The 20605-nt window shown below is 33.6% G+C and overlaps 1 protein-coding gene across 1 annotated transcript; it reads right to left on the bottom strand.

The window, feature by feature from the left end:
• Nucleotides 1-855: 855 nt before the first annotated feature.
• On the bottom strand, nucleotides 856-19629 carry LOC110038630. Its single transcript, XM_020743520.1, has 2 exons — nucleotides 19113-19629; nucleotides 856-1127 (listed from the first exon to the last, which is right to left on the bottom strand). Exons 1-2 carry the CDS (start codon nucleotides 19627-19629, stop codon nucleotides 856-858), a joined length of 789 nt encoding a protein of 262 aa, XP_020599179.1.
• Between the last annotated feature and the right edge of the window lie 976 nt (nucleotides 19630-20605).

A 20605-nucleotide genomic window follows, 5' to 3' on the forward strand; every position in this document is an offset into this window, starting at 1 on the left:
AACTCCCTGGCCAACCTGATGAAGAACTGTTACTTCCAATCCTTTATTTTCGAGGCCAACTAAGTGAAACTTAAAGTCACTCCAAAACCACATAACCACCAGGCTCCACCTGGAAGGAAAACATGTAGGAGAAGAACTTCTGCAACAAAGAAAATCTTCATCCGTCGACAGTAAACCTCATAAGTAAGGAAGGACGCAATAGAGTTGGGTTTTATTTGAGTTGGGATCACTTCGTAGTGGTTCAGGAGCAACTGTTGTTTTGTACACAAAGGCTATTGCAATTCGAGGAACTCGTCCTTATAGAAGATCATCTCATTGGCATACAAGTTGATCGCCTGAAACGTCATTACCAACCGTCTTTGGGCCTCTATCGTCAAACATGTATGCATCATGAATTATCACATCATCAACTAGACCAGCAGTAAAAAAACACTATTATTGCAAACAAACTGAAACACTTCATGGATTATTTGCTTGTCATCCTCTAATAGAAGACCAAGAACCGCAGAGAAGCAGGAAGAGAATACCAAATGAAGGATAGTGAAAGAGTCAAATGTGCCAAATTTATCCAGATAAACCTTTATAAAGGGTGTCGGTGAGATTTTGAGCCCCACTTAAAACAGAATCTCAGTTATAGAGTCCATCAAATCGACACTAATTCTAAGAAAAATGGCACACAATTTAAATTTCTTTCACTAATTAAAAACATTATTTCATTAAGATAGAAAATATTTTAAAAGTGGGTTGTCAATCGATTGAGCAATGCATCCCAGCAGAGCCAAATTCTAGTAGAAAACCCAACCACTGAATCTAAGACTATCCACAATATCGGATTGGGCCTTGACTTAGAGGAAGTTAGAGGTTGTCTGAAGATTGTTCATCTCTGCCTTCAGAGCTGTCAGCTTTGCCAAGTGTTCCATCCTCAGGGTCGCTAGCTTTGCCTCCAATTCCTTCACTTGGCTTCCAACGGGAACCACTAAATCTTGTCATGGGTGCACCTTGGTAGACAATCGAAAGACCCATGGTCACTTTACCATGTGCTTGAATTGGGCTTCCTCCAGCTACCTCAAGGACAAAAGCTTGAACGATTCCGGCCATCAGCAAGTCAAGACTCACGAACGCTTCACCTAAAGAATTAAAACAACATCAACACAATAAAAGAAGTTAATCAAATTAGACTTTTTCCACATACCCAAGTATCAACCCAAAGACCAGAGAACATCTTCCAAGAAAGGATAACCATCAAGCCCATTAAAACAACACCATGAAATCTCAAAAAAAAACCTGAAAGGCCTTCACGACCATTAGCACCTAATACGACACCTACACAACTGCTAGGGCTTTGACAAAACTACCTATTAGATTATGGTAAATTGTCATCTACCCGACTGGTTAGCCTCATCTGAAGATCATGAGTCTCGTCCAAAGGGAATGGTAAATGCTAATTAGATCGGGAGAGCCGACCTACCGAAGTTCTATAACTTGGTCGACCAAATGACCATAGCTGAGCCGATTGAAGAGCTATGGCTAGGTCGACCAAAGGCCCATAATCTGTTTGAACAAAGATCCAAACCCTGAGTGGCCAATGAACTGAAACATGGTTGATCAAAGATCTCTCAATTCGACTAACCAAAAGCCCATAATTCGGTTGACCGAAAGCATGTAGTCTGGCCGACCAAAGACAATCAGATAAACCGACCAAAAGCCTCACCTCAGACGACTAAACGATGAGACAACCAAATCAGATATCCTTTTTATTTATTTTTTTTCATTCACTATTTTGTGCACGTAATTATTTATGACCAAAATGCCCTATGAGGTTTTTATTTCAAACAGGCGTATGTTGGTAAATTGTAGACTTACACATCCTTTAGTCTATAAATAGGGGATCATTTCAATAGGAAAAAAAAAACTAATGGATTATTGGAGCTAATATAGTCTCACCTCTCTCTCTCTCTCTCTCTCTCTCTCTCTCTCAATCTCCTATGCTCCATATCATGGATGTGCTTTAGAGGACAATCTTATATTGATACATATATTCATATAAGATATAAATAGTACACTTCACATACCTTTTTTAATCGGATATTAATATCGATCATGCTTGCTTTATCGAGACCTCTGGTGCATCATTAAAGTCAGCGGCAACAATTGCTCCAGTCTACGCCTCTCTCATTTGAGACTGTCAAATCGAGAAATTCCACCAGACCTTGATCAGAGGGGACATAATCGACAGCTGCTTCAGTACAGGAACATGCAGGTAAAAGATTTACAAAATGAATAGTAAAAAGATGAGTTCAATAAGTCGATTAAATTTAACAAGTTTATCACAAACAAATTAGGATTGGTGTGACAACAACAGATAAATAAGCGTTCTCAAAGTAACTGGCTTGGAATTGATGTAATATACAAAAATAATATGTTTTGATGCTATGAAAATCCATCATTACAGAAATGAAAAAAATTTACACAATGTTTGTTCTAAAATAGGTAAGGTGGTTTGTATATATGAAGGTATTGAAGTATAGGTTTTATATATGTAAATACAATGGTAGGTAAGTAAATCTTCCATAAGTTAATTTCAACTACTATTATATTCAAATTCAAGTTTAAATTTAAATTTAAACTAGATAAGGTGGTATATATGTAAATATTAAAGTCGGATACACTACTCTGTCCTCAAACCCAGCTCGAGAATGACTCCTTGCTCTGCCCTCCACTCGACATCTCCACTTAGAAGGATGCAGAGTTATGTTGGGAATATGATTTTAACGAATCAATGGCTGGAAAGACACTCCCCTTTTGGTTTAAGAAACCAAAAGTCCTGTCCATGCATTGTGAGGAACTCCAGCGACTGGAGATGCTATTTTGGAGTATAGTCATATGCAAGTGGCCAAAAACTCTTGTTTGTAGGTCTTTGTGCATAAAAATGTATGCATTGTTTGCTTTTTCATTTGCAGATAGTTTGTTGCATTTTATCGTGTAAACTGTTTGTTACATTTTGGTGTTATAATCATAATTGTGTTTGTTACATTTTCGAGCTGTAATCATGATTATAATCAATGTTTGTTATTTTGCTTTGAGATTCATGCAATAACTTCGTTAGATGGTCTTCTGTAAAGTCATCCTTTTCAACTGCACCTGAAACGGAGCAGCCATTTAACACTCATAATCTATGGTTAAAACTCTATAAAGAAGCTTTCAATTTGGTAACGAAAAAATTATGAACAAGTTTACTCACTAAGTAAGGGTGCTAATTTGCACTTAATCAAGAATGTTTCAACTGCATGTGAATTTGTTGTGTGTGTGTGTCTATATATATATACATATATGCTTTCATACAGGCAGTCTTATGTTAAAAAAAAAAGTGAGCTTTGCAGTGTGCAGTAACGGTAAAATATGACTTATTATAACAAAACGTTCATTTTTTCTAAATTTAATGATGTCACAGACGAAACTGTGACAATGTCATCTCAGTTTTAGCATTTGTTTTCACTTCAGTGAGTATAGAGCATGACTTTGTGCCCATCTTTTATACTATTGTGCATTTCTAAGAACATTCTATGTTGATTTATTCACAAATTATTATTTTGCTATTCGATTACTTCATAAAGAGAGTGGTTGGAAGCAAACTTGGGTGGAATCAAAGCGTTGTTGTGTTTAACCAGTTAAGTCTTTCCCCCAGCAGCCGCAATTTGATTTACCAGTGTTTTAATTTTAGTCAAGTATTGGTTCAATGTTCGGTCCTTCATGGATATATGGTGAAGTTCATTTTTCAATTGAATCACCCTGGATGTGTTTGTAGGTTGTAATATACACTGTAAACTTATCCAGATCTCAGCTGTAGTGTTAAGATGAAGAATATGTGAAAGAACCGTAGAGGATATCGTGGAGTATAGGGTAGCAAACATTTGGAATTGGTAGTTTACAATGCCACTTTGATCATCACCTGTGAATTTTGGGGGACATTCGCCATGAAAATCTTCAAGGATTTGAGAACTCCATATATGATATATGGCTAGGGTAACCAATTTTTGGGAACATTGTTTGAGGCGAGAGGTGAGGAACTTGAGGGAGGGAAGTATTTCTAAGTATGGCTGTCAAAAAACCTCGTTGTTCGCGAACAGTTCATGTTCAGCTCGTTAAAGAGTTCATGTTCAATTCGTTCGATAAGTAAACGAGACGAACATGAATTTTTTTTTTCCATTCAGTTTGTTAAATGAACCAAACACGAACAGTGATGAATTCGTTCGTGTTCGAATCATTATTGTTCAAAATATACAATAATTTAAAACAGTTATAAATAAAAACATTATTTTAAAAATAATTATATATTCTAAAAATTCATCATCATCATATATATATACCCCTTTTTTAATCAAGAGTTTGGAAATTAGTATCGATGATGCTTACTTCATGGGGACCTCTGGTGTCAGGATCTTCTTAGCTCTAATTGATCATGTCGAATTCTTACATTGCACAATGATAATTTGAGAACAATTCTGTAATTTGATCGAATGATCAAAACTAATTATTACTATTATTAATTTTTTTTTTTTGCTAATATTATGTCAAAACCTATATTTAACAACTCATAACATATTTTTTATCTTATCTTATTACTCGTTGCTGGTTTTGGATGAACATCTGTGGCTTATACGTGGAATTTGTAGTTGACTGGGGTGGGCCAGCTTATTAGTCTCCATCGATTTTGGCTAGCTGACTTTTATTTTTGCCAATTCCTGTAAATTACCATCAATCACCATAACATCAAAGTTCCAAATAGTTAAAGATATTTTTTTCTATTTTTATTTTATTTTATTTATTTATTTAATTTGTTTATTTATTTCTGAATTTTAGAAATAACTGATAATTGATTGAAAAGTGTTTCTAGAGAAAGTTCATAATACTAGAGAAAAGTTACATTTTTGCTAGCTCGAAGTACATGTTATTAATGCAGACTCATATAATTAACGAAGTAAATCGACCTACCAAAAGACACAAGATTTATTACATTAGATTTTGGAAAGGAAAATCAATAAGGTGTTGCCTAGTTAAAATATTTGCTTAAAGAATAAATTATTAGTCATATTAACTCATGGCAAGATTTTGATGATTGTAACATACAAAATTTTTTTTTTTTGAATTGATAGTTTCATGAGCAATCAAGATGATACATATGAAGATTAATGAACTAACATAGTAGATTAGAGTGTTTCTTTTCATATGTCAAGTCAAACATATCAAAACCCTTTGAATCCCATGAAAAATCAATCAAATGAGAGCTTCTAAAAAATGAATGCTTGTAAGTACAAAAAAAAAAAAAAAGTTTTGGGATTTTTTTTTTTGACTAGACTTCTTAAATGTTTTAAAAAAATTAAATTTAGAAAAAAAAAATTTAAGTCATTATGTTATAAATAATATACTACATTTAATGCTTTCTGAAAACTGTAGATGTCAAATCTTCATACTTTGTTTGAAATGAGCATAACAGGCCTCCACAAAGTTTAACTGGGCTTCATGAAGTCCTTGTGGACATGCCTAAACTAATTCATTGCTCTTGCAAAAATGCAAAAATAGGATGGTCTTAAGAATATTATTAATGGCCATCCACATTTTTTTTTCTTTTTGCTCTTCACAAAGTTTATTTTAATTAATTCTTAGTGATAGTCATTAGATATTTGAATTCAAACAAACTTGCTTTGTATTAGTGAATCAAGAAATATTTTGAGGTTGTGCTTGAGCTTCTTAGTTTTTTTTCATAATGTATGTGTAGGAAACCTTTTTTTGTCATTTTAAAGAGTAATTATTCTTGTATTATGCTTTTGGCATTATGGCGGAGAACCTAGTAAATGTATCCTAATTGAGAAGAAGAAAGATCAAAATGGTGTTTTGATGTATGGAAGAAGATCCTAATGAAAATGTGTTTCTATAAATACTTCTATGTATTAATGTGTAACTGTACATAAAAAATTTGACTACACAAATCTTGAGGAAATCCAACGGATCAATCAAAATAATATCAAAAGACAACATCCTTATAGTCAAACGATCGAGTAATCAATCATTATTTTAGATAGTTGGATCATGGGATGATCAAATGAAAGTGCATTTGAACCAAGGAACACCACACCTGAACCAATGGTAACTCAACTAATATCAAGTTACTCATAGAGAAGATCAACGGTTGCTAAACAAAACTTTCTCTCGGTTTTTTATGATGATCTCTCATACGAATGAAGGTTTCTTATCAGATTACGGTGATTCACCATTTGCCTAATGGAATAAAAATTTCTTGAGGATAAGGGGTCCCATAAAAGAGTTTCTCCAAAGAAGCTGAGTGAAAAGTCTATCAGCAAGTCAAAGGATTTGGTAGCTGACTGAGCAATGATCAAGCGAGCAAGTCGGACAATTATGAATATCAAACAATACCAATAGCAGTTACAAATATAAAACAATGTCAATAACAATTACTTACAAATATGTAAATGTGTAATGACACATAAATTACTTGTAAATTTCCTATTAGGATAGAAAAAAATATAATTTACTAGACTCTCCTATGATCTATATTTAGGAGGACCATTTCTTTAGAAAAGGCTACTGAATTTATTCTAAGAGAGTTAGTACCATTTGTGACTTACTCTCTGAAACTCTCCTTCTACTTTTAATCATTCTTCTCATCCGACCAACCTTCTATCCCTTGGGCTTGACCCAAAGGAAATTTTGGAATTCAACATTTTAAAAGGTGCGGTGAGTGTGGAGTCATACTTTCAATAAGAAGAGGAGCAGATCACTGAGAAGGAACACACCTAGGAGAAACCTCTAATATGGATTCTGTCAAAGAATTCATGCAAGATCGAATTCAAATGCTTGAACTTACTTGCATGGTGTTAGAGGGGAGAGTACAACCTCTCCCACAACCTAATCCTTCAGCTTCCAAGCACTAAGATCATCAGACGGCTCAAGTCAATGAACGGGCAGAAGAATCCAAGTACCAAGATAGTGATAGATCAATGGTGAGGAATATAATATTCAAGGTTTCATCTCTAGAGCCATACAAAGGTTGGAGCTATCTGACCAATCACATTGCATCCTCTGAGTTGGTAATATGCCTTCTCAGTTTTTAATGTGTTCAAATGTCAATTTTTTTTAATCCACACTGAGAGATTCAACTCTTGAGGTTCAATGAACTCCCATTTGGGATTATCACTTCTTTTAGAGAGTTCAAGAAGTTATTTATGGAGCAGTTTGCTAGCGCCCGAAAGTTCCACGAGGATTTAGAAACCTTGTGGCACGTCAAGCAACGACTGAATGAGAGCCTATAGGGTCTACATAACATGGTTACATAAGGAGTAACTGGAAGTATGGAAGCTGGAGCCAACAATTACAAAGGCCCCTCTTGTGTAAGGGTTGAAGAGTGCACAGTTTACGTATTGTTTAGGTATATGAAAGCCCAAAACTTTGTATGAAATCTTGGAGTTGGCCAATGACTACATTGCAGCAGAGGAGGACATGAACCCAGTTGTCTCAGAAGGTGTGAAATTTGACAATTGATCAAGAAAAAAAGGCTCGCGGGATGATAGGTAGAGGGAGAAGGATGGCCCTCACCCTAAGTGTGAAAGAGTCTAGTCTTTGTGCAGTGATAGAGAGTAAAATCAAATTTCATGAAGACGTAGTCGATTGAATGATCATTCATGTAACAATCAAGGAACATCGAGACCCACTCAACTAAGGGTTTTGATGGTAGATCTGGTATAAGATATTCATGATAAGGATACTTCCGAACGGCTCTGTTGATGAAAACTGAAGCTTTCTTTTAGAACACCAAAAAGTTCTGCAAGTACTATAGAAACTATGGCCATGATACAGAGGAATGTATGCACCTTCGTAACTTTGTCAAAGAGTTAATTTGGGTTAGAATGCTCAAAGATTTTGTTGCTCCCGATGCACACACTCGGTGGCAAGAGCTGCAAAAGATGACTCGGATGGGCCTATCCACATGAAAAGGACAGTATTGTTAATACTAAGAGGAAACTCAGTCAGAAGACCAGATAGAAGGAGGAACCAATCGGGAGAGTACTGTGTTGTTGCTTACTGATCCACCTGAAAATTACCTATTTTTCATGTACATTTCATGATTGTTTTATGTAAATTTTTAAAGAAAGGTATTTTGCATGTTTTTGTCCTCAAGTACAAGAGATGGACTTTTACCAAAAAATGGAGCAGAAATAGTGTTATTTAGAGTCAAATCGAGCAAGGAGGAAAATTCTGACTTGGTTCATTTTGATATATCTTTCTATGCTTAATCTCCTTTACATTTATCACATATTTTTGAATAAAATTACACTTTAAAGAAAGGTTATTTTCATGTCATTACACTTTAAAGAAAGGTTATTTTCATGTCTATTTTTTAGGTGTATCAATTTGGAGAACAACGGAGCTGAAACGGGGCAAAACGTAGCTAAAATGGAGCGAAACAGGGAGAAATGGTGGAGCTGCCTGAAGGGTGACAGCTAGGCACCAATGAAAATGAGAAAACAGTGCCTAGGCACTGAAAACTGTAGCATAGGCTCCAGAAATGGTTAAAGATGGTTTTGGATGACTTTTGGTGGTTATGGGATTTTCTGGAAGATTCTAGATGGCTATGCACGCCCATTGAAGTGGTTAAATGAATCTAGACACTTAGAGTGGATTTTGAATGAAGAGATGTGTCTCATGGAGTGAAAGGGTATGTCTTTTGAATGAAGATATGTGTCTCTTAGATAAAGGAGGGGTTTTTGCTTCTTCTTAAATTGTCAGGCTTAACGCCTCTCATGACAAGTAATTAGAGGAGTCTAGAGAAGAAATTAAGAAGTGTTTTAGGAGGATTTTAGCGTGAGTTTATGGAGATGTAGATTTATCCATTTTTTGGAGAGATTGGTGAGTGATTTTGAGAGATATGAGTAAGGCAATATGAGCGGCACATGGATCTGCAGGAGACTTTGTTGGAGAGATTTTTCATCCTTCTTTCAGAGGGACAAAGCTAAGCATTGTGTTCATCATTATCTTGTAATTTTTGTAAATACTTTCTAGTGGATTTTCTTTGATTGAAATGAAGTTTTCTATTTCGTTTTATTAGAAGAAAACTACACATGTTAGCACTAGTTTTCTTTACTCTTTTCTTTTAATATGAAGTAGTGGCATGTGTAAGAAAAGTTGTTTCATGATAGAGTTATTTTTATTTTCATGTGATGAGTAATATCTCCTTTGCTTCATTGACATAACTTAAGTGGCAAAAGGATATGTTCAAATTTATTGTAAGTGAAACTAAGACTCATGAGAGTGGTGATCTTACAACTTAAGTGCACTCACATTATCCATTTGGCTATTGCGAAATAGTGTGGGCGACAATGCAACTTTTAAGGAAATATAATTCATGATATGTTTCTATTAGAAGCTTCTAGGTCACAAATAGTTGCATAAAACTAATGGAATATTAAGCATACCTATATGCTCGAAAGAGGGTAGGCAGACATATGTTTCTTGTTGGCACTTATATTATTACATAATTTTATCAATTATTTTATTGCTTATGCCATTATCTTCATTTTATTTTTCTTTTGCAATGAATTGGATACATGTTTAGGAATTTAAATTTTCTTATATATTCTCTTCTTTCATAAATGTGATGATATTCTTACCAGTCCTTCATTTACTTTACAGATTGACCTCTTGTATTGTTAAAACTTATTGAGGAACTTATAGACCCAAAAGGGCTAAGATTTCTTGACTTGTAGGTGTCACATTGTACCTTGAAAAGAGCAGTCGCGGTCATCCTAAGGAGGATGCAAATAAATAGAGAGATAAGATTTGATGAGCTTAGAATTGATGTTTCTAGGGTGACAAGCTAGATTCTTTTATCAATTTGGTCTAGAGATTGGAACTAAGGATCACTGGTAGGTCCTATAGAGAGGGCACAGTTGTAATCTCAGAGTGAGAAACTAGAACCTACTCAACACTACTATACATGTCGACACCAACTTTAGCCAACTTTAGATTTTAGATTAGTCAATGTTCTTTACACAATTTGAAAGAAGTAAAGAATAGGTATGCTTCTTTTTTTCATTGCAACATTATATTTTAATCATTTGATTCCTTCATATTTTCTAGGTCAACGCATGAGAAGGGTAGTCTTTAACATCTCAAAATTCTCCAAAAAAATTTATCCAGATATGTTCTCTTCAGAATTAATATTTGCATTTAGGAATAGTTTTTATTCTTACATTTAAAATTTTCATTTAGGAGTAGTTGCTAAGTAAAACACCATCTTAATCGACCTTCCAACTTAAGACTTGATAATATTATATTAGGATTTTGCCTAAGGGCTTTCTTACTTTGCTTCTCTGTGGGGTCGATACTCTAGGTTTTAAAATAAAACCCTATATTACTTGAAATGATACTTGTGTAATACCTTTAGTGTGTAATCTATTTTCTAAATTTTATAACATTTCAATTTTGCACACTAGCCGCTAAATATAAATTTGAGTCAAGTTTTTTTGCCATCTTTTGGAAGCTCAATTACTGCATAATTGTGGTTCGAGTCAAGTTTTTGGCACCGTTGCTGAGGAAGCTTCGGCAAGAACTTTAGGAGAATTTTTAGTTGAGCCAGTAAGACTTAAATTTCAAGATTTTAGTGTTATCATATAGTGTGTTTAATTATTTTGTGTTTATTTTAAAAATATAAGAAAATTTAAAAATACCAAAATTATTTTTGAGTGTTTCACACACTTGATATCTATCTTGTTAGTTAAGTCTCTAAGTTTGTATGCGTAGTTCAAGAGCTATAGACCTTGAATCGTGCGACTCGAAAATAGAGAGAACTCTTAGGAGGATTATGAAACTGAAAAGATCTTAAGAAGCTATTGTAGAAAAGATGAATTATTATGAAGATGATATGCTGAATATTTTAACTTCTCAGGTTATAGATATTTCAAGAAAGTTGGATCATTATGGGATGTGTCAATCTCAAGAACCAGAACCTCTATTCATTGAACATTGAAGGAAACTCATTTGGACATTTGGTTGACACTAACTCTTTTGAAACTGTGCATGAGATAGACAATCACTCAAATAATCCATATTTTGATAATTACAACCTAGGCTGGGAGATTCCTTCCAACTTTAACTGGAATAATAATTATGAAGGAGGAAACCAATCATGGCATTAAAATCAAGATGATCCTTTAGGTAATTGGAATAATAAGAAAAACTATAGCTTTGGACCTTATTTTTCTTTTGAATTTAACTCTAAACCACCATATGAGGAGAATGAGATGTCTATAGAAGAGTTGTTTATCAAATGGAAAGTTAGCTGAAAAGTCAGGGGGCTGCTATAAGGAATATAGAAAACTAACTAGGCTAATTTTTGAATGATTTAATATTAATCCTCCAGATATTTTACCGAGTGATTTTTAGATAAATCATAAGGAGAATAATGTTGAGCAAGATAAATTTATCAAACTAAAAATTAGAAGAGAATTGGAGGATGTATTTCAAAAGTAGCTTGAATTGAGAAATGAGGATATGGAGATTGAAATACCAATAGAAGAAATTTCTAAGGAATAAGAAAAATCTATTTCATCAACTAAATTAAATATAGAGAGACCTCCTCTACCATATAATCAGTACCAAAGGGATGAATTAGAAGATAACTTGAGACTGACGAATATCCCGGTGAAATTTGATATATGATCTAAATCATCTAGGAAGTATCTAACTTAAAATTTAAGAGACTTAGAATTATCATATAGAGATCCATTTCTTATGAATTTTAAGGATAATATTAATTTGCAAATTAATAATACCAGAAGAAGAATATTGGATCTAGAAATAAACTTGAGGAACAATAATTGGAATCAATTTGAAAAGTTAAATAAAAAATGGAAATTTGAGGATTTAGTAAGAATCTCATGATCAGGAAAAGATTGGGTGATTGATCTGTGTTTAATTAAATGGAAATTTGATCCAGGAAAAAATCATTTGTCGGGCTAGCGATGTTAAACCAAGCACTTCATAGGAGGCAACTCATAGTTATCAGTATAGTTTGATTTAGTATGATTGTTAATATTGATTGTTTGTGTCGTATTGCGTTTGCGTTAGTATGGATTGATCAGTGTGATTGATATTAATGGATGTTTGGATTGTTAGTTGTTTGATTACAATTTGATGAGTCATGAGTGAGTTGATTCCATAACTTTTAATTGTGTCTAAACTTGTTGATGTTCTCTTATAATAGTTAGATTAATGAGTCCACTATGACTCGGGTCTCAACCGGATTTGAGTTTTACAGGAGACATCTTGAATTTGGATAATGATAGTTCCATTCCAATTATGATACTTCCTTTCTGCAACCTTGTTTCCATTTGATGGGGTCATGAACTTACTTGATGAGAAATATGTGGATGATCTTGCACTATCTTTATAACTGTTAGAGGTGCTTACTTTAAGGGATAAGGTGATGCCTGAGGATGGTGAACTCAAGCCAATATACCAGGGATAATTGTATCCATGGGATTAGGTTCTATAAAATCATTTATAAATATTCAATTTATCAGTGTAATGATTCTGTTAGAAATTGGAAGTAAGGTAGTGAGGTGCGATGAGTTAAAGGAAAATTTAACATCATTTATCATGTGTGTTTGTGTTACAAAAATTAAAAGAGCTTTGAGAACACATAAATATATAATACTATTTTGATTCATGTTATGCTTTTTAGACCTTTCTTTAGTTCAATTTTAATTTGGCATGTTTAGTTTAGATTAACTTTCTATTGCAAATTGTTCTATCTTGATGAATACTTGTAGATGTTTCTGATAAACATTTATGGTAGATAAAATTTATGAAATGTTTTTCTTCCTACTTTTATTTTCTATACTGAATGCTATGCATGTTAAAATTAAGTTTGGGGGAATGAAGAAAAACATAAATTTCAAAATTAGAGCACTTACTTTTAGTTTAATATTATTGAAAGCATGTTTTATGCTAGATTTACTTTCTCATGTATTCATTCTATCCTGATTATGTATGTATATGAATTTGAAAGAATGTTGTACTAGTTGGTAGATTTAGCTTTTACTTTTTATTCTTGCTACATTTTATGGAATTGATTGCAAAATATTTAAAAATTTAAGTTTGAGGGGAGGAAGAAAAATGAATTTTAAAGTTAAACTTTATTTGTCCTCTTTAGCCTGTATTTAATTTGATATCACTTTTAAAATGATTTGTGGTATGTGGTGTTATCTTGAGGATGCTAAACTTTTGATTTTTAGGAATGACATAGAAGAACTTAATAGATAATTTAGTAAAAAGGATGAAACTAAAGTTAAGATATTTAGTATAAAATGTTAGGGAAATGAATTTATTATTTATAGTAGGAAAAATAGAATTTTTGAAAAATTAAGTATTTTTAGAATAATTCTTTTTAAAGCATTTAGATTCTATGAAAATCCTTTCTAAAACTAATACTATATTTTAAGTGAAGGATAGAAAATAAGTTTTTAAATTTAGAAAAGGGATTGAGAAATTCAAAATCATTAAATGCCTATCTAGATATAGTAATCCTCACTTGAAAGAAAAACAAAGTAAGGATTAAGAAGATGCTAAAAGAAAAAGAAAAGGAAAAACAAAAAAAAAGAAAAAGAAAAAGAAAAGAAAAAAAATGTATGAAAAGGGAGGAGATACTTGATGAAGAGGACATAATTTAAAATTGGTTTCACTTGAATCTTTCCAAAGAAGAAAACTTAAGAACAATTCTTTGCTTAATTTTTGAAAGTATTAGTAAAATATATTTTCAATATAGATGATATAAATTATGAAATTAATATTTTCTAAAAATCCAAAGTTTGGGAAAATTTCAATTATATCTAAATTGAATAGGAAATCAGTATTCGTAAATTTAATATTAAATGTTCTGATACCTTAGATATCATCTACTTTACTAGAAATTCTTCTAAGTTGCACTATAACATTTCCAAAACAAATTTTTAGTTATTTAGAAAGAAAACCCATTACCGCAGTTTTGTTTTTAAAGTTATAGTGTTACTTGGAGACAAGTAATGTTTAACTTTAGGAGTATTAATCCACTTGAAAATTACATATTTTTATTGTATATTTCATGATAATTTTATGTACATTTTTAATGATATTAAACTTTAAAGGAATATATTTTGCATGTTTTTTGCCTTCCGATACAAGAAATAGACTTTTAGAAAAAAATGGAGAAAAAACTATGTCATTTGGAGTCAAATCGATCAAAGAGGAAAATTCTAACGTGACACATTTTCATATGTCTTTCTATGTTTAATCTCCTTTAAATTATCACATATTTTTTAAGGAAATTACGCTTTAAAGAAAAGTTATTTTCATGTCTATTTTGTAGGTATATCAATTTGGAGCATAACAGAGCTAAAACGAAGTGAAACTAAGCTGAAATAGAGTAAAATGGGGTGAAATGATGGAGATGTTTGAAGGATGGTGCCTAAGCACTAGTGACGACGAGAAAACGGTGCCTAGGCACCAAAAACTGGATCATTGGTGCCATAAACGGTTGAAGACAGTTTTGGACAACTTTTGGTGGTTCCGGGTTGTTTTGGAAGGTTCTAGATGGCTATGCACGTTGCTTGGAGTAGTTAAATGAATCCAGATACTTGGAGTGGCTTTTAAATAAGTAGATGTGTTTCTTGGTGTGAAAGGGTGTGTCTTTTGGATGAAGATATGTGTCTCTTGAAGAAAGGAGGGTTTTTTGCTTCTCTTTAAATAGAGATGTTTGACGCCTCTCATGATAAGTAATTAGAGGAGTCTAGAGAATAAGTTAGGAAGTGTTTTAGGAGGAGTTTGGCGTGAGTTTATGGAGATATATATTTCTTCATTTTATGGAGAGATTGGTGACGGGTTTTGAGAGATTGGAGTGAGGAAGTATTAGCGGTGCATGGATGATAAAAGACTTTGTTGGAGAGATTTTTTGTCTTTCTTTCATAGAGAAAAAGATAAGTATTATGTTCTTCATTATCTAGTAATTGTTGTGAACACTTTCTAGTGGATTTTCTTTGATTTAAATAAAGTTTTCTGTTGTGTTTTATCTATGCTTCGTATTTAATTTTCTTTACTCTTTTCTTTTAATATGAAGTAGTGGCATGTGTAGGAAAATTTGTTTCATGATAGAACTATTTTTATTTTCATGTGATGAGTAATATCTCCTTCACTTCATTGACATAACTTAAGTGGCAATAGGATATGCTAAAATTAGTTGTGAGTGAAATTAAGACTAGGGAGAGCAATGATCTTACAACTTGAGTGAGCTCTCATTGTCTGGTTGGCTATTGCAAAATAGTATGGGCAACAATGCAACTTTTTAAGAAATATAATTAATGATTTGCTTCTATTAGAAGCTCTTAGGTGATAGATAGTTGCATAAAACTATTAGAATACTAAGCATATCTATTTGGTTGAAAGAGGGTAAGTAGACATATGTTCCTTATTAGCACTTAGTTTATTACATAATTCTACCAATTCTTTTACTGCTTATGCCATTATCTTCATTTAACTTTTCTTTATAAATGAATTAGATACATTTTTAGGAATATACATTTGCTTAGAAATTCTCTTATTTCATAAATGTGATGATATTTTTATCGGTCTTTCATTTACTTTACAAACTGGCCACTTGTATTATTAAAACCTATTGAGAAACTTATTGACCTGAATGTGCTAAGATTTCTTAACTTGTAAGTATCACATTCTACCTTGGAAAGAGCAGTCGCGATCGTCTGAAGGGGGTACAAATAAATAGGGAGATAAGATTTTATGGGCATTTAATTGTTGTTTCTAGGGTGACATGCTAGATTCTTTTATCAATTTGGTCAAGAAATTGGAACTAAGGGTCACTGGTAGGTCATATAGAGAGGGCATAGTAGGTAATCTAGAAGTGAGAAACTAGAACCTACCCAGCTGATGAAGGCAGATTTATTGTGTATTGTTTTTATAAATATTTTTCAATATTACAAATCACACACATGACAGTGTTAATGATAAATATATAATTCAAATCCAAATAAAAATAACTTTAGTAAAAATAATTTTATTTTTTAAAATCCTTAAACTACCAAACCCGTAATAATAATGCGTAATAATAATGCAAGTATAGTATAAATATCGCTCAAGTAATAAAGGGCACTAATGGAGTCCTAGATATCGATCCCATAGGGAAGTTGGAAATGCTTATGAATATAATGTAAAACACAATTCAAACTTCAAAATGTAAGTACAAAATTCAAATCTAAAGTAATTGAGTGTATGTTAAATAAATGCAATTAAAAGAACTAAGTTAACTAAACTAATTACTAAACTTCAAAAGTAAAGTTTATAAACTAAACTAAACTTCAAAGTTTCTATGGCGAATAGCTCAAATTTAAGAAAGCATCATTCCCCTTTACAATTAGCATATGAATTGTGAAGAAAATAAAATCATTTAATATATATATATATATAGATATATATATATATATATATATAACAAAAGGCAAAATTATATTGTTGAACTAGAAAAGAGTACAGATCTAATATAGGGAACCAGCAAAGGTCTCCCTTCAACCAGAAGGAAAGAGGAGGGGGGGACTAGAAGAGACTAAAGTTTCATCTTTTCAACTAGTCATTCTTGCTAGCCAGTTAGCAAGTCTATTTCCTTCTCTGTAGTTGAAGCTTAATTGGAAGTGGCAAAAATTTCTATAAGCTTGAATAGTTTTGAGCCATTGGAGTGTATGTCAGGGGGGGATAAGATTCCTTCTACCATTTGGATGAGCAAGGTACAATCAGTTTCAACCAGCATGCAAGTAACACCATTTCATTTAGATAGCAATATTGAGTGCCCAATATATGGCAATAGTTTCAGTTTCTAGTGCATCATGAGCAGTCATTGGGATGTTGAAAAAAAATTTACAGGTACCTTTAGAGTCTCTGAAAACCCCACCAAAACCAGCTCCTACTACACTACAACTCCCATCAATGTTTGCTTTAATCCAAGGGTTGGAAGGCTTTATACAATTTACTTTAGAGGCTTTGTAGGTTTTATGTGGAGAGCAGCTAATAGTGCAACAACTTTCTGGAAATCCCTTATGTTTAATCAATTTTGCAATAAAAGCTTGGTAGTGTATCACTGTTAAATGCACTGAGGGAGAGTGGTCTTCAAATTTAGATTTGTTTCTAGCCATCCAAATGAACCAAGCCACCACAAAAGGGATGATGCTCATATTGATATTTCATATTGATATATTATTCCATGTATGCCAGCAGGAAGAGAGGGAGTCCCAATCCAAGATCAATAGGTTCACCTTCAAATCTTTGACCAGTTTAGACCAGACCTTTTGGGCAAATATGCAATGAAAGAAAATATGAGGAATAGATTCTTCGACCATGAAACAAATATGGCATATGGAAGGTCCTCTCAGCCCTTTAAGCTTAAGGAGATCATCTACAGAAAGAAGTTTATGAAAAGTTCTTTAGGTGAAGAAGGACATAGAGGGAGTGATGTATTTATTCCATATAACTTTTCCCCAAGAGACAGAACCCCAGCTGAATAATTTTGAATAGATGGCCATATATTCAAAATTTTAAATAGATGTATTTATTCCATATTACTATGAATTTTGCTAGAATTAATAACTATTCTGTCTTTCTGCTCTCTGTTGAAGGGGATTTTAGAAATGCAAGCAGTGGTAGTTTGGTCCAGCATTGAAAAGAGTGTCTCCACTGATCAAGAGTCACCATTCCAGCAATCAGCAACCAACAGGTTTTGGTCAAAATCCATTGGTCTGGGTGAAAGTAGATCATGTGGACACCATTGATCCAGCCAGAAGTGTACTCTCCCCTTCCCAGGGTCCTAAAGGAATAAGTTTTCTACCTGGTCCTTATTTTCAATAAGTTGACCCATACATATGAGTATAACAGCTTCCTTTCAACCAGGTTAGGAACAGAGTGTTTAAAATATTTCCTCATCATGAATTTTACCCATAGTGAGTTTTGCATTTTGAACTTTAGCCATAGTTTTCACATGGTGACCTGTTGGAGATGCTTTAATCCTTTAAATCCTAGTCCCCCAACAATAGTGGGTTTAGCAGCCTTCTGCCAGCTTGCCCATTGCAATTGTTGCCTTTGACCTGCCAAGAGAAATCTATTGAAGCTTCTTTCAATTAACAATTGGATGGATTTATTCATACTTGTGACTTGGAGAATTTAGGAAGGGAAGGATGTGAGGATACTTTTCAATAGAGTAATTCTCCCTCCATTAGAAAGAAAGGAGTTTGTCCAACAATTGATTTGAGCATTGATTTTGGTGATTACTTGCTCAAATTGTATTCTTTTAGTTCTTCCTTTGATAAGTGGCACCCCAAGGTAATTGAAGGGAGGGGTAGCAATTGAATATCCAATAAATTCATCAATCCAGTGTTTAGCTACAGGCTTAGTATGTTTATTAAAAATCAGTTGACATTTAGAAGTATTGACAATCATACCAGAGGTGTCTTGAAATTGTTTCGGGCATTTGTGTATAAGTTTAATAGCATTTATCTTACCCTTAGAGAACAAAATGATGTCATCTACATACATCAGGTGGGTGACCTCCATAGTAGATCTGTGATGGAATCTAGCATAAGTTTTCCGAGTTAAAGCATGGTATAAGATTCTTGAGAAATAGTTCATTGTCATAATAAAAATAGAAGGGGATAGAGGGTCTCCCTGTTGGAACCTCATTAGATGTTGAGAAGAAACCATGAGAGGATTCATTTAGCAGAATAGAGTGTGATTAAAATGCAGCCATCTGAAAATGAGGTTACAAAAATCTTGAGAAAAGCCCCTGGCTTTGAGGATGTCTAAAATGAAGGACCAATGAATAGCGTCATAAGCTGTTCTAAGGTCCAATTTGTAAATGATTTTGCCCCCCTGCAAGGGTGATCATATCCAGAAGTATTTCCTAGGCCAATAGCACATTATCAGAAATTGCTCTACCTTTGACAAAAATAGTTTGGTTTGGTTTGATGAGCTGGTTAAGTGAGGTTGCAACCTTGCAACAATGATTTTACTTATGATCTTGTTGAAGAAGAAAGTATGAATTATAGGCCTGTACTGATTCCAATTATTGCTTCCAGCAGTTTTGTGAATGAGAACATAGCTAGAGGAGGAGAAATAGTTGGGGAGGGGAGTTCCTTGGAAGAAACAATGAATAGCTGCAACCACTTCCTCCTTTATAATAGTCCATGCTTTTTTATAAAATGCAGCAGTGTAGCCATTAGTACCAGCCACTTTAGAGCTATCAATACTCTTGAGAGCTTCCCAAACTTCAAAATCAGTAGGCATGGAGGCAAGTTGGAGTTCCTTAGTATAATTCAGTTCCTGTTGGATGAATTGTGGATCCACATGTATTGGAGTAGACTGAGAGTCAGTAAGAAGGTCTTGAAAAAAATTCACAGCATTCCTAGCAATACCCTTACAATCATTGATCCAATTTCCGTCAACATCTTGAATTATATGAATACTGTTGCATTTCCTTCTGTACTTAATGCAGGCATGATAGTCTTTAGTATTCATATCCCCACCCATGAATCTGTTAATAGCAGCTTTTTATTTGAGGAAAAGCTCCAACCTTTCAATTTCCAGGAGAACCTATTCAGCATCCTCCATAAAAGCAGCCTCATCCACAGTGCCATTATTAAACTCAGCTTCCAATGTTGCCAAGTTCTTCTTAGCATTGTCCACCTGGTCATAAACATTCCCAAAATAGTTCCAGTTCCGTTGCTTGAGGAATAGGGCCAAAGATTTCTTCAATTGCCACAGATTGATAATAAGGTTGGAATGGTGAGAACCTTTCCAGTGCTCTTTAATCAGGTTTAGAAACTCAGGGTGTTCAACCCACGTATTTTGAAATCTAAAGGATTTAGGGCCTTTAAGTGGGGTGGCAGTGATAGAAATGAGTAAACGTATGTGATCAGACTCTAATAAAGATAAATGATAGACATATGTATGCTTAAAAGCCTGGAACCAATGATCATTCACAAGGAACCTATCCAGCCTTTCCCATATCTGAAGTCTTTTCCAAGTGAAGCTGGCCCCTGAAAACCAAGGTCAAAAAGGTTTGCAGCTTTAATATTGTCACTAAATTGTGTCATTTTGAGAAGATTAGGTGGTCTGCCACCTGTTTTTTCAGAAAGGTGACCATATAGTTAAAGTCTCCTCCCACCAGCCAAGGGGAGGTCATAGAGTTTCCAATGTTGATTAGTTCATGCCGAAGGGCTCTTCTAGCATTTTTGTTACAACCAACATAGATAATAGTTGTGAAACCAGTCTTGTCAGCATCCTCAAATTTGAAATGGACAAACTGTGGATCATCCATAATGACTGACCAAGTAATTTCATTTCTATAAAGGATCCAAATTTTATTGTTACTATTCGAGTAATGAGAGAAGCCATGGAATTGAATCAACACCTTTGAGGATATTTGTGAACCATTGGTTCAAGAATAGCAATGCACCAAACTTTGTGTTTTTTATTGAGATGGAGAAGCCTTTTTAATGGGAGT

Source organism: Phalaenopsis equestris, unplaced genomic scaffold, assembly GCF_001263595.1.
Source record: "Phalaenopsis equestris unplaced genomic scaffold, ASM126359v1 Scaffold233334, whole genome shotgun sequence".
Classification (NCBI taxonomy): Eukaryota; Viridiplantae; Streptophyta; class Magnoliopsida; order Asparagales; family Orchidaceae; genus Phalaenopsis; species Phalaenopsis equestris.

Bases quoted from the DNA above. Each gene is read 5' to 3' on its own strand.
- LOC110038630 (XM_020743520.1), bottom strand. From the start codon at position 19,629: ATGGGTGGGGATATGAATACTAAAGACTATCATGCCTGCATTAAGTAC. The intron at 1,128-19,112 runs GTAAAATCATTG...TTAATTCTTTAG, and splicing joins CTTCTTCAACAAGATCATAA to GTGAAGCGTTCGTGAGTCTT.